This window comes from Stegastes partitus, unplaced genomic scaffold (genome assembly GCF_000690725.1).
Source record: "Stegastes partitus isolate 25-593 unplaced genomic scaffold, Stegastes_partitus-1.0.2 Scaffold369, whole genome shotgun sequence".
Classification (NCBI taxonomy): domain Eukaryota; kingdom Metazoa; phylum Chordata; class Actinopteri; family Pomacentridae; genus Stegastes; species Stegastes partitus.
In genome coordinates this window covers 283795-299186 of record NW_007578100.1, presented here as the reverse complement: position 1 = coordinate 299186, position 15392 = coordinate 283795, and the positions used below count along the sequence as shown (strand labels likewise).

At 40.9% G+C, this 15392-nt stretch overlaps 1 protein-coding gene across 1 annotated transcript in view; it reads right to left on the bottom strand.

Annotated features, from left to right (window-relative positions):
- Positions 1-15392, bottom strand: part of celsr3 (cadherin, EGF LAG seven-pass G-type receptor 3) — a 200095-nt gene that overhangs the window by 1569 nt on the left and 183134 nt on the right. Inside the window, exons 24-32 of the mRNA XM_008284729.1 lie at positions 13835-14009; positions 11498-11610; positions 9697-9776; positions 8122-8248; positions 7913-8032; positions 5671-5768; positions 5093-5184; positions 4124-4297; positions 1143-1337 (exon numbers count right to left, since the gene is read on the bottom strand). Coding sequence (XP_008282951.1) covers positions 1143-1337; positions 4124-4297; positions 5093-5184; positions 5671-5768; positions 7913-8032; positions 8122-8248; positions 9697-9776; positions 11498-11610; positions 13835-14009 — 1174 coding nt within the window. The remainder of the gene's footprint in view (positions 1-1142; positions 1338-4123; positions 4298-5092; positions 5185-5670; positions 5769-7912; positions 8033-8121; positions 8249-9696; positions 9777-11497; positions 11611-13834; positions 14010-15392) is intronic.

Genomic DNA, 15392 nt, shown 5'->3' with positions numbered 1-15392 from the left:
TTTAATATTTTTGACTTGTGACATTTCAAATCTTCCTTTGATGCTCGTCGTGAATCAAAATGTCACGTTGGGTCTGTTTGTGTAATCCTGAGGGAGACTAAAGTGAGTCATAGAACTACAGTCCATACCCTCCACTGCTAAAAGTAGCTTTCCCTTTACATGCTTACGTGGGTGTGTGTTTGTACATATACACATGTGGCTTGTGTGTTAATACCTTCTCTAGAATGTTACTCATTCTTTCAGGCTACATGAGTCACTTCCGACTTTGCTGGCGTTTCTTTTTCTTCCTCACTCGCTGTCAGAGGGCCTTTATGTGTACGTGTGGATGTAACAGCTTCATATGTATGTATTCTGAGTGTCACCTGTGCTTTCAGAGCCAGATTTAGACCACAACTGAAGCACCACACTGTGTTTTTTTAAAGTTATTTTTTATGCCCAGGGGCCATTTAGCCGATTCCAGCTCAGCATGTAGTGTACATGTGGTGATGAAAGTGTAAATCCTTGTATTCTGGCTCTGAGAAACAGCTCTAATGTGCACATCATGATGCCAAAGTGTAGTTGCAAATAAGAACAGACAAGAAAATAAGGATATGAAATGTAAAATAAACCAATGATATTAGCGCTATAATTAACAGAGGCTGCACCTCCAGGTCAGCTGGAAGGTGCACTGAAATAACAAACCGGTATGACAGATGAACTGCAGCACACACAGTTATTGAGCTGTGTTTGAAATGATGCTTTGCTGATTCAGCTGACATTGCCTCCATCTTCCTCTGGGCTAAACAACCCATTTTTATCCTGATGACCGGGTTTCATCTCTCAGACAGGCTGTCCGGAGACGTTTGTTAGACATCATATTGAAGAGGATCATAGATTTATATTGTTTATCCAAAGACGCAGGACCAGAAAGTGACGACACAGAGATTTTTGTGGCACAAAGATGCAAATGTGACTGAATGGTGCCAAGAAGATATTTATAACGAGAATGAAACACAAAAACGTCTTGAAGATATAAGTTGAATAAATAACTGATTTAGGATTTTGCACATATTTTGTTGTTTACTTTTCTTGATGTCTAGTTTAATTGAAGGTATATTTCATCTTCGTTCAACTGTCCACGCCTGTCTTTGTGTCTCTCTCACCCTTGCGGTGCCTGTGTGGCTGAGTGAGGCCGTTCTCATCTCCACTGGTCAGCGCTGCGTCTGGCTGGTTGTTATTGGCAGCGTCCTTGCTGTAATCTGCCCCCAGGGGGCGCTCTGAGCCCCACTTCTGCAGGGTGTGTGTCTCACACTCCTCCAAAGCTGGCCAGTAGGACAAAAGGTCATTGCCATCCAGATCTGTCACACACAAAAAGAACACTTTCTGGTCAGTTTTGGTGACAATTCATGGAGGTGAAATGACAGAGAGGCCTGGATGACTGGTATTTTTCAGACAAGAGTGAAGTTGTTGGTCCGAAACACCTCAGAAACACACATGTAACCGTTTGTCTGTGTGGATCCTGAGTCATCCAAGTCCTGGTAGTCCTAAGAGCTTCAGTAAAAAGCAACTGGACTTCTATTTTTTGGTTCTTGAAGATGTTTTACGTCTCATCCAAGAGTAAGTTCTGAGTCCAGCCCAGTTGCTTTTTACTCAATCTCTTTGGTTTGAACTGTTTGGTTACTCTGGATGGCATTGCCTTGGCTTCCAGCACCACTTTGAGGAACTTTGGAGTTTATTCTGACCAGGATATGTCCTTTAACTCATACATGACACAAATCTCTAGGACGACCTTCTTTCACCTGTGCAAGATTGTCAAAAATGGGAGCGTCTTGTTTCAGAGTGATGCTGAAAACATAGTCCATGCACTTGTTACCTGTGGGCTGGACCACTGTAACTCTGTAGTATCAGAATGTCCTGATAATGATGTGAAAAAACCTCCAGCTGATCCCAAATCCTGCAGAAAGAGTTCTGACCAGGACCCAGAAAGAGAGACCATAATTCTCCTATTTTAGCTTCATTAAAATCATTTTATTTTACATTTAAAAAGTTGCCAAAAAATAAACAGTTTTTTAGCACTAAATTATAGGTTCTCCGGTGCCACAGGAAAGCCTTTAGTGACTCTAAAATATCTATAATATGTGGCGTCATTATTATTTTTTGCAGTATTGGTTACACTTGTGTGCACTTGGAAAGCACTCAAGATTGATTTATGACATTCTAACAGTGTCCTACTGCACAGGAGACATTTCTGAGTTCTCTCTACTTCTAGTCATGGTTGTTCTGTTTCCATAGAGGTGCAGGACTTTATATTGCAGTGAAAAATGAGCCCACAGTAAGTAAATATGTGACGGGAGCAGAAAGAAATAACTCCCAGAACTTGCTTGGATCTGTTAAAAATGAACTTCTGTCTGCGCTTCTATTTTTCTATCCCGATAAAATACTCGACACCATCGATGTTAAGCGAGTTCTGTTAGAATTCAGTCGGTCCATTTTTCTCTCTGTAACAGGCTGCTAACAACAGCACCAAGAGGTTACAAAAAACCCAAACATTTACTGCTTTATTTGGAAGCATTTTCCCAGCCAGCCGTTGAAGACTTGTTCACTTGCACGGTCCTCTAACGCCGCACCGATGACGGGTTTAATCTGTTCCACCTGGAACACACTGCATCTGTTATTAAAATGCAACTCGCCACCATTTTTCAAAGGTTTCAATGTGTTTTTTTTTCAGTGAACAGATTGCTGCTGTGGCTAAAGTGGTTGTGGTATTGTTGTGTTGCATCGAAAAGCTTCAATAACAACACTGTGTCTGGAAAAAGGCTTGTTCTCTGATTGTGTGGCCTGATGAGTAGAAGGAGACTTACTGTATTGTAGTTTGGTTCATTTTGGTCGTACAGCTGCAGAGCTGTGACAGACTGTCGGTGTGTATTTCCAAAACTAGCGCAGGACTTGAGGGGTTAATGCTTTGTCACAATGAATAAGACGCCTCCAGACTGTGACCTTTCAGTAAAAAGCTCACATCTCTCAGCACCACTCAGGTTCTTCACTCTGACTGCACAGATGCATTGATTGGACTGTACCGGCCATCTGGATGCTGCTGCCTTCTTCCACAGCATTAGTCTGCTTTTACCGTGAATAGAGTTCATGTGATCCAAATGCCTTATGAGGTGAACTATTGATCGCTTTTATGGATTTATAGATTTGCGTGTATCTGGCATTTTCTCACAGTGGAACCTTTCACAGAAAACGTGCTTGCATGACATTTATACCAAACACTGAAGTGTATAAACTGATATATTATGCATGACATCTGTTTATGTGTACCGGCAGAAGGCAGGTATTGATTAATGACTGCTGGCACTGACATTTCCTCTTGTTGGAGGTGTTTGCTATTGTTCCTACACTTAAAACGCTATTTTACACGCCTATGATGCTCTCAGGTGGCATTGACACAGACTGCAAATCGTGCTCGCTTTGTTGTGAAGAGACCGTGGGTATTTAGAAGATACCGAACACGGGGCTCGATTGCAGAGAAGAGAGTTATGCTGCGGGAGTTGAAAAGCTCGCACTGACATTGGAGCTGTGTCCTTGCAACTTGCTGTGAATTCACCCTCAACAGAAGCTTCATTCCTCTGCGAAGGAGCACTTTAACCAGCTTTCAACCTGACAGGGGATGAATATTTGATATTCGAAACATAGATTTTCTGTGGTGTTTTCTTTTAAAAGCATACATAAAATCCATACACCCTGGAGTGGTCGCAAGTTCATGACAGGGGGAACACAAAGAGACAAAGAACCGTGCACGCTCACACTTACAGTCAAATTAAAATAACCAATTAACCGACCATGCATGTTTTAGGACTAGAGGAGCAAGGACCTTGATAAACCCCACACAGGAACAGGGAGAGCATGCAAAACCTGCACAGAAAGGCTCAAATCAACCAGAAGAACCTTAATTTTGTGAGATGACCCTGCTAACCACTGCAGCAGCGTGTCATCCTGCATACATCTACTGTTCTGTGCCAACATTGCCACATCAGAGTGTTGGCGTCCTTCAACATTATTGGCTTTCTGACAGCAAGCACTACAAAAAAAAAAAAAAAGAGAGTAAAAAACTTAAATAAAAACGTGGAAGCCACTTGTCTACCTTTGGTGCCGTTGTTGGCGGGTTCGGTGAGCAGGCGCTCGCCGTGATTGGAGCGTTTGAACCGCCGCTGTATGCGTCCACGGAGACGGACGTTGTCCTCGCTCTCAGACGAAGGGATGGAGAGACTGCGCTCCTCCTCCATGGAGAGGTCCGAGTCTGAGTCCGAGTCCTCACCTGGAAGAAGAAGAAGAGGAGGAAGGAGTGAGAGAGAGGCAGGAGGAAGAAGAGAGGGGACTGATGTGCTGTTATTGTACCTTATGATGGAATTTAATTAAATTCATACAGAGACAGTGAAAGAGTAAATAGAGGAAAGTATAGAGAATGTGTTTCTATTGTTTATAAAGTGTGTTTAAGATGAGATGAGATAAAACTTTATTAATCCCAGAGGAAATTCCTGAGACAGCTTAGAAAAAACACAATTATGTAACATAACAAAAGCAGTGGCTCGAAGAAAAGAATTAGGATTTAAGTACGATAAAGTACTGAAATAAATAAATAAGCTAAAATGAGACTAGAATAGTTCAGTGATAAGGAATGCTGGCGATGTTTATGAGGTGATAAGTAATATCACACTTAATTATGTAATATTGGACATCAAAATGAAGTATTGCACCTAAAGAATGAAATTAAAAAATGAAATATTTTACATTACATTGACAATGTATTGCATGTAAGTGAATATAAAACATGGAATGAAAATGTTGCACATGGAAATTAAATGTTGTCCGCCATAATAAAGTATAACCTAAGTATAGTGGATCCATGTCTACTCATCCCACTGTGTGCATACATACATATATTATTATTGTTGTATATATATGATATATTGATTTAAAAAAAAAAAAAAAAAGTGAGCTTTTTACAATATTGATTTTCCCTTCTGGGATAAATAAAATATTTTTCATTCATTTCATTTCATTCGTTTTCATTCATTCATTCATTCATTCATACATGTGTGTGTGTGTTTACCTCCATCTCTGTGGAACATGGCCACATCCAGGTCGGTGGCTCCGGTGTGGACGATGTTTTGTTCCAGAGTCTGTCGAGCCAAAAGGTTTTCTCTGTTGGGGAAAAACACATTATTGTAAACACACACACGCCAATAAAGGTTTAAAATAAAGAGCATCCATCCGTACGAGTACAGTAGCGTGTACTGTACGTACACACCGAGACAGTAACACAGACGACCACTGAGCCATGAAGACATCAGCAGCCGCTCTCAGAGTACATTAGTCCTGCTCTATATATAATACACTACATTGTTGGATCCAATCTTCTTCATCTTTACCCCACTGACCCAAAAAAGACACAACAGGGTTTTTATTAGCGAGGGAGATTCCTCCCCGAGGCGACTTCCTCCCAAACCAGAGAGACGTTCCTGTTTGAAGGACAAGTTATCATCTGTGTATGTTTGATCAGTCAATCATTTTTATACCGCTATTAAACCATTTGCTCGCGTCTGGTCTCATTATCCTCGGACAAGTTTTCCATTCTGGTTTGTTGTTAAATGCTGTGATGAATGTGGGAATGAATGCGCGTCCAGATACCTGGCGGAGCTGACGGAGGAGATGGTGGAGGTTCCCAGGGTGATCCTGTGCAGGCCGCTCTGTTCCAACAGTGATGGGTTGTGGTAGGGGTTCTGAGCCTGAGAACAACCAAAAACACACAGGAGGAGGCTCAGAGAACAGCTGATCATTCATATTTTAGAGAAAAACATCCTAAGAATTCAAATTTATTATTGTTTTTTCGGGACAATAGTACAAAGGAACAATGGATTAACTTATGTTCACTATTAACTTTTTCATAAATGCTTCTAGATAAGTTTTCCATCCATCTCTTATTATAATGATGAATATATAATAACAGCTACCTGACATGTATGATGTCATTTTTGCTAACAGCACCTGTCCGTTGTATTTCACTACAGCTTCCACAAACTCATGTGAGCTTTAGTAGCTGCTGACCGAGAAAAAAAATATCAAAACGAGGCTAAAGAAGTAGAGCAGAAGCTCCAGCCTGGAAATAAGACAGGACACCTGCTCTCTGTAGTTTACTGTCGTCATAAATAACCCATCGTACAGTGCAGTATGACTCAGATAGGCAGATATTATGCTAATAGGTGGTCCTTTATGCAGCTGTGCACAAACGTTTACATACACTTGTAAAGACCATGTATGTTATGGTAGTGGGTTTCCAATGACTCCATCAGCTCTTAATGTTTCTAAGTGTGAGGCTGTAAAGCACGGTGGTGGCAGTATTATGCCCCTGGGGCTGTTTTAGTACCAGTATAGAGACTTCACATTCTTCAGGAAAACCTAAAATCATCAGCTGAAGGTTGGTCTTGGATGTGTTTCAATGAGACAATGATTCCAAACACAAGAAATGGTTCAGTCAGGATAGATTTAAGGTTTTAGGGGCGCCACGATAGCTCAACTGGTTGAGCTGGCGTCCCATGTTCAGGGGCTATAGTCCCCGATGCAGCGGTCATGGGTTCGAGTCCAGCTCACGGCCTTATCCTGCAGGTCCTTCCCCCATTCTTTTCCCCGACTTTCCTGTCGCTCTCTCAACTGTCCTATTAAATAAAGGCAAAAAGACCAAAAAATAACTGAAGGTTTGAGACGGGTCTTCCCAAAGTCCTGACTTGAACTCCATAAAGAACAAGTCTGTGTCAAAAAGCCAACAAATCTAGTTGAACTGCCCCAATTCTGTCAAGATGAGGCTCAAAGATGAAACCAGAAGCTTGTGGGCGGCTGTAAAAAGCACTTAGTGGAGGGTAAAAGGCTAAATGACATCTAACCAAAAATGATTGCTGTATGTGTTTGGTTTGTTTTCAGATTTTGTCAGTTTTCCAGATAATAAATATATGAAAGAACCAAAACGCTTGATTGTTTCTGTGACAAAGACGAATGTTGTTCAATGGATTTATCACAGAAAATCCAGAGTTATAGGAGTCATTGGTAATGACATACATGGTCTTTACACGTGTACGTAAATGCTCACGACCGTGAGGTACGAACAGAAACGTGTGTCTAATATTAGGTTCCACTTTTGCCACAGATGGCTCAGAGATGGACGGGAAGAGTCAGGCAACGTGGGGTTAAAAGGGTGAAATGAAAACACTCGCATGCCGACGAAGCTCCGCGCACATAAATGCACGCACACGTCCGAGGCTACATATGGGGTTCACTGCATAGTGGAGGAGTTTAAAGGGAATATGGAACACGCACAGGGGAGATAATAAGTGTTTTTTATGTGCAGCGAGCTGTGAACCAGCAAACACACACACACACACAAGACAGAAGAGATGTGAAAGTAGGATGGAGTTCCACACACACACAGAGTCACTAAACAGGCTCGGTGCTTTTGTGGAAGTGGGCTAAAGAGCAGGCAGGGCTCCGCTGCTGGTCGGTACATTGTTTTATGTGGGTCAGCAACAAACCCTGAGGGCAGAAGGAGAGCAGAGAGGGAGGGCTGAAAGATTGATGGATGGATAGAGGGAAGGAGAAATGGAGGGCAGGAGGGCTTTTGTGCTGTCTAGTAATGGACACAGTGAGGGTGTGCTTCCAGAGAGAGGCTACAGTCGGACGAAACGTGGAAAAAAGGGCTTCGGGATCACGCAGTGAGACGGTGTATGGCTTCTTGGAGTCACTCCGACAGTCATTATTGTGCAATAATGACCATCACATTATAATATTATGGCTCATTTTTGCTGCTAATGTGCTGAATTCATAGTGAGGTCAGTGATAAAACCCTTTTTTTAGGTTTAGCTGCAGAGAATGTGGGACTCACTGTGTTCTGCGGTGGTCTTGGCGGTTCTTCTCCGGGGCTCTTTTTACCCAAACAGGCGACCCTCCAGGCCTCCTGAACCTCCGAGTTGAACACGGTGAAGATGAGCATCACCGATACACCCTGGGAGAGACGGCGATGACAGAGAAGACAGAGTGAGCGTCAGAGTTTGAGGCGTCGGCTTCAGAGCGTAATGTAGACTTTGTTCATACCTGAAACAGACAGAGGACGTCGAATATGTAGTAGAACGCCAGGATGCTGTTGTTCACGGCCATCAGACCACACAGCCAGGTGGAGGTGGCCACCAGCAGCAGCAGGAAGGCGTTGCGGATCGTAGCGCTGCGGAGAGACACAAAAGTGAATCTGCAGATCTTTATAAACACTTTACATCTCATACTCAACACCTTAGATGTGCTAAAGATAATGAAGTGGTTAGCAGCAGTGCATGCCAACCAGTAGTTAGACCCTTTAATTGGGTAAAAGGACAAATACTGCAATGCAAAAATACTCCATTACAAGTAAAAGTCTTGCATAAAAAACTCTACTCAAGCAAAATGTAGTTAAAGTGTTAAAGGAAAAGTGCTGCTGTGGTGTATGACATCATTGGATCATTAAGATAAGATCAACTGTATTGATCCTCTACAGAGAAAATGTTCATGTTAGGGACAAGGACAAGAATGATAAAAGTACAATAAAGCTAAAATAACGATATAATAAAGGTATGATAACCATTTATATTGAAGCATCAGTTTGTCAGCAGCATGTTACTGGTGCTTGAACTCCTTTATATCCAGTTTTATAGGCATAGACAACATATAAATCTGAGAACTCACTGGATGATAAATGGTAGAAGAAAGAAGAAAAAAAAAACAAAGGTCGGACTTTTTTCTTTGAATTCCGGTGAGATATTGGATCATTTATTGAAAAGAAATCACGTTAGAAGTTAAGAGTGTAAAATCAGTATTTGGTGGAGCCGTTAACAACTCATAGAAATCTGAAACTCAAGCTCGACTACGCATTAATTTCTATAAGATGTCAGAAGCCAAAAAGGCTGGAAACCACTGGTTTAGTCATTTACAATGTGCTGTATTTTTAAAGCTTGTTACATCATCCATTGTGTAAAATCTCCATCTAGAAAGCACCTAAATGTAGTGGTGTAGACGTATAAAGCAGCATTCAATGTAAGTATTAATGTGAAGTGCAAGAACCTCAAAATTGTATTTACGCACATGGACTAAATGAAGAGTTCATTTGCCAAAAACAGATAACTCCATCTTTTCCATCGTCTACCTGAGACAATATCAATCAAATTTAAGTTATCTCTATGTTTGTCATTTCTACTGAGTCAAATCCACTCAACTTCAGTTTGATTGATATTATCTCAAGCAAAAAAAAAAAAAAGTTTAATGGAGTTATCTGTTTTTGCAAATGAACTCTTCAAATATACTGCACGCTAATACTTTTTACTTCCTGCCTTTCCACCACTGATGTTAACTCATTATGCTGCTGGACAGTTAAGCAGCTCTTTAATCACTATAATTCACTTCCACCTCATATCACTTCATAACTAAAGATTTACCACCACAATAATGTGATTATTATAATTAGGATGAAAGACATAAAGCGACAGAGAGGATGGAAGAGGAGTCAGTAAAGGGTTCTTTAATGACAAGAGTACAGGAACATTTAAGGCCTTAAAGAGCCCAAAACATAAGAAAAAAAAAAAAAGATTGTACAGAAGGTAAATCACCAGCAACTTTTCTGAAACAGTCGAGGCGGGTACTTACATGACGGGGAGCTTCTTGGTCTCCTTCTGAGACGGGTTGCACGACATCTTGGCTACGATCATGAAAATCCCCCCGTTCATCTGCGGCAGATCAATACGGTCAGGCAACATCTTTAATGCATTTCAGCTAATTCAATACTGCCGTGAGCAACATGTGGGATGAGGATAAACAGATGAAAGAAAATCGATGCCAACAAAATAGTCATCCAGGAGGGAAAAGATAAATGTATTAAAGGCCGAGCTGCACCCGTCTGGGAGGAAAGTTCTGTTAATTCTGTTTAACCTTAAGCAGGACATTGAAATAAGGGTGAAGGTGGAGTTTAAGGTTACGAACTGCATCAATACTGATCAGACTGAGCTGTAATTATTCATTCTTGGCGCAGTTTAAAAGACGTTGCAGCGAAGTTGATGTGAAGGCAATTAAAGGGACGGTCCAGTCGAGGTTAAGTGAGTTCTCCCTCAGAAATTCGTTCTGCAGCGCTGACACCTGTGACTGATGTTAAGTTTCTGCTCATTTTAGAAGCCAAATGTTCACGTGCAGGGAAGTCACTAAGCTAAGTTTATCTACATTTTTATTTATTGGTTAAGCTTATCTGCATTATATTATTTTTTAGCTGGAATCAGTGGCTCTCTGACAGAGAATCTGTGTGATTCGATCTCAAATCATCAGGGGGCTTCTGCACTTTTTTGTAATCATAAACTCTGGATATTTAAAATGGTATCTGGGAAATTTTAGCTTGATGTATCGAGTACTTTCCTTTGTCACACTTTCATCACATTTTCTGGGACACTGCAATTCGAGGCTACGTTTGAATGACATTATCTGAGAAATTACTAAAATAAAAGTCAGAATTTTTGCTGTTATCTTGCATCATGTCATTAATTTGATAACAAGTTTTCATCCTGATGACCAACTGCAGCAATAATTCCCAAAGAAATAACACAAAACTACATGACAAGTCTCCTCCCAGCCAGGGTTTATGCCTACAAAGTTGGGACTGAAAATGAAAATATGCCTGTATTAAAAATACAAAAACAAAAAATGAGTTATATTTAAATTAAATTAGCTATATTTGGAAAACCAATTTGAAAATATAGAACTCTGCTTTAGTTGGATTCTACCAATATCTCTGTTTTTGTGGTACAACTTGTTATACCTGCGCAATTGGTTAGGAAAGTTCAATGAAAATAACTTTTTTTGTGATCTAGTATTTCATATTAAAAAGCATTCTGTATGTTTAATTTTGTATTATTATAATATGCAGCTATATATGGATCCGAAAACATCACTAGTTGACTTCTGCATTATCAGTTTTTAACTAATGTGAGCTCAAAGATGGAACTTTTCATAACAGCTTTAATGTTTTTCTTTTTTCTTATTTCAACTCCCCCCATACTCTTTGATTTATTTGTCCAATATTGCAGCTTCAGTATCAATGACATAATAAGACAAAACTGTGAAAATGTAATTAATTTTTAATTATTATGAACGATTAGTTCCTCTGATATCGTGGTTCAAATAGAGCTTTAAATTTCAATGTGCTCAAAAATATGTTGAAAGTCGGTTGATGGGCATTTTAGCAAGTATTACATATATATTAAGTTAAAATTATAAATAAATTATTCATATTAAGGCACGTCAGAGATGATGGAGCAGAAATTGTTCTTTAAAAATGTGATGATTTGAGATTCAGTGACCAATTTGCTCCTTTTGCAGCGTTCATAAATCTCCCCGTGACACCGTTTGCACTGTGTTTTATTTGTGTGCACACAGGATCAGCTGCAGCGTGTCAGATGTTTACCAGTATGACGATGGCGATGGGACCAGCGAAGCTCCAGATGAGCTTGTCATAGATGGAGATCCAGCAGAAGTCTGGGTTGCCGTAACCCTCCGGGTCCAAACCGACTGCCAGGCCTGCAGGAAAAAACACACAGACAGTCAGTCGGGTCGGACGGGAAGATCTGCTGCGTGATGTCCTCTGCTGTCAATCACGGGCCGACAGCAAACAGCGAGACAGGGAGGTAGCACATTCTGTGACAGCGTAACGGGTCAAAGCGAGAAGACACAAACAAACGGTCGGGGTTTGTCTTTCTAGTCAGCAGTCATGTTTAAAATAATCATTTGCAGGTGATGTAATCGTCTCCTGCACATGCTCGAGCACGTTATTGATTTTAACTATGCTGCTCGTTAGTGAGAATAACTTTGCAACCGAATGCTGCTGCAGGATTTGTGTCAGGTTTTCTTTCACAAGTCCAGTTCTCCTCGACTACACCACATGTCCACGGTGGTGTTGGAGAGGTTTGTCATTCCCTCCTTTTTTTTTTGAACAACACTGTCAAGGTTGGGACAAGTTGCGGGTGCAAAGAATTTTTAAATTGAATTGCTAAACTAACGAGAGGCAGGGAACCCCCTAAATGAAGACAGGCAGACAGACGAACACACCTCCGAGCCCGAGGACGGAGACGAGTGCTAATGTGTGCGCGACGGCGGCAGACAGATTCATTCTTGAGGCGAGGACTGTGATTGTGACGGTGACAGAAACAGATAGAGGAGAGCTGACAGCGTGTTATGAGTCTCGATGGAAAGTGCAAAATGAGTGTGTGTGTGTGTGTGTGTGTGTGTGTAAAGGAAGGAGAGAGAAAAGGGAAAAGCAGGCAGATGTTACTTTGCTTACTCTGTGTGTCAGGGTGGCAGAAATTGCTTGCATGTGTATCTCTGCATTGCTATCTCCATATTAAAATGCCACTGAAACCTGTTTAATGCAAGTGTCAGGAGGACACCTTATCTGCACAGCCAGACTCCCTGTGAGTGTGTGAGACATACAGTCGAGAGGTAAAGTTTACGTACACTTGTACAGACCATGTATATCATGGGTGTCTTGAGTTTCCAATGACTCCTATAACTCTGAGTTTTCCATCATGTAGTCAAACACATGCTGCACTGTTTCCAAAAAAGAAACAATCACGCATTTTGGTTCTTTCACAGATTTATTGTAGGTCTTCTGGAAATATCTAAATCTGCGTTCTGCGAAAGCTAATATTTAGTTAAATGTCCTTTGGCCATCTTCACCTCAACTAGGCTCTTTTGGTTTCCGTCCTCAACCTTCTTCTTGTATCTTTGGTCACTCTTATTGATAGTCTTGGTGCAGTTCAGCTAAAGTCGTTGGCTTTCTGACACAGACTTGTTTCTTCATCACAGTCCACAGGTCCTTGATGGGGTTTAAGTCAGCCTAAAACCTTAATTCCAGCCTGATTGAACCATGTCTTTACCATTTTAAATGTGTATTTGGGGTCATTGTCTTGCTGGAACAACAACTTTAACCTTCTGGCTGATGATCTGAGGCTCTTAATAATGTGGATGTAATCCTCCTTCTTCATTAATCCATTAACTTTGTGTAAAGCACCAGTTCCACTGGCAGCACAACAGCCCCAGAGCATAATACTGCCACCGCCGTGCTTAATGGTGGGTTTGGTGTTCTTAGGGTTAAAAGCCTTCCGTTCCCTTCCTCCATATTTTTGGTCATTGTGGCCAAACTTGCTGAATTTTTATTTAATTTGACCACAGAACTTTCCTCCAGAAGGCCTTTTCTTTGTTCATGTGATCAGCAGGAATCTTGAGTTGATCCCTTAAGTGCTGCTTTCTAAGTCTAATGCATGTATCAAATGTTCTCTATTTAAATTGTCTCAGAGGAATCAGCAGCTGTAGTCAATCATAATCACTCACGAGAAGTTAAGAGGCCATGCCACTAAGAAAACTCGATTAACACAGCGTTCTACGTCACCAAAACTTATAGTTCAAGTTGCTGTATGTATATTTTTGACCCAGCAGACTTTGTCATATTTCCAGAAGACCCTTTATATATTTATAATAAAAACCAAAAGACTGGATTTCTTTTTATGATGAAGTTACATGTGTTTCAATGATTCCAGCATAGAAAATCAAGAGTTACAGGAGTCATTGGAAACCCAAGACCGCCGTGATAAACGTGGTCTTTATAAGTGTATGTGCACCCTCACAACTGGATATGACAGCGTGTTGTTCTGAATGTCTTGGAGGATTTCTTGCCTGCCTGTGCTTACAAGGATGCATCAACACGCTTCCAACACAAATCTCAGGACTCTTGTCTGCATGTATTTACCCGTGATGATGGCAGGAACGCCCCAGCCGATGGCGTAATAGAATCTCATAGCACCATAGTTGATGTTGCGCTGCTCGGTCTGCATGCGGTAGATGTGGAGGCCCTCGACGAACATCCAGGCGAACGTGGACATGAAGAAGTAATGCAGCAGGATGGCAACGACGGTACACAGGAACTACAGGAGGAGGGAAAAAGAGGAGATTAATAAACAGGGATGAATGAGGGAGGTGAAGTATTAGGGAGAATTAAAGAAGCAAGAAAACAGGTGAAGAAAAGAAGATGAGAGATTAAAACACACAGATTAATATAATCCTCTATATTGATTATGTGACAGTTGCAATGCAGACATCTTGGCAAGTGATCAACAAGTCTTTATTACGGCAGAGCAGGTGTGAGCCGTGAAGTAACAGCCGCTCGTGATTTAATTAATGTGGCAAATGAACACAGCTTATGGCAGCGTGTCGCAGTTTATCACACAAAATAACTGACGTAAATGTAAATGAACGACGTAGAAGTGCTGAATTCTGGCAATATAACACACAAAAATGCTTCTAAACAGGTGAGCGCAGCGTTTAAAGGGAGGCGCAAATAGTAAAGGCTACATTTAGAAATGTAAAAACTGCAATAAAAAAAGAAATAACGCCAACTTGTTTCCTGGTTTTAGCAGACGAAGCTCATTTACTGGAATCCTGAATTAACAATCCTATATTTCAAGCAGTTTGTTGCCTCACCCTCCTAATAAGGTTCAGCTCCTGTCACATTTTTACTCACTCTGGGCTCATTTTTCCCCGAATAAAACATAAATAAAAAGTCCTGCCTCTCTCAGGAAACAGTACAACCATGATTAGATGCAGAGAAAACTCAGTAATGTGCACAAGTTAAAATAAAGGGAAAAAATAATGTTTCTATGATTATTTTACGACCTTTCTGCTAACGTCACCAACACTAGAAACAAAGGTGGCTCCACATACTCTGGATATTTTACTATTTACACTTCAGCAGCATCTACAGCATTTCTCACACTCCTCTGCTCATCAACTTTACAAAGATATTTGCTGATATATGCTGAATGTATCTTCCCACAACTTGCTGACTACTTGCTCCCCTGAACACAGTTCTTGAGCTGCATTTATTTCATTGAACTGTTTATTTCCTTCACAGTCTCCGTTGTCGTCTCCCATCCACTCTGCCTGAGCACAGAACACAGTTCACTGAGAAGTCACTGTTGGGGCAAATTTCTTAGTTGCACTTTTGTTCCTGTGAATAGTTTCTTTTTGGCAAGTTTTTGAATCAGACGTGTGAATTAAAGTGATTTCGATGGAACGTCACAACTTTAACTTTATTCTTGGTCCCTGTCACTGATGGAACTGTACAACACATATGTTCAGTTGATGTCAGAAAGCGAAAAATTGGTCATTCTTTCTGTTTTTATGGTTTCTTGCTCTGATAAATGGTGTCATTTTGGTGATGTCCTCCAAACATGTCTGAAGATTTCAGGGTTCAGAGTGTTAAATGAGCTACACACCGAATGTTTGAATTAGAAAAACATCCATCCATC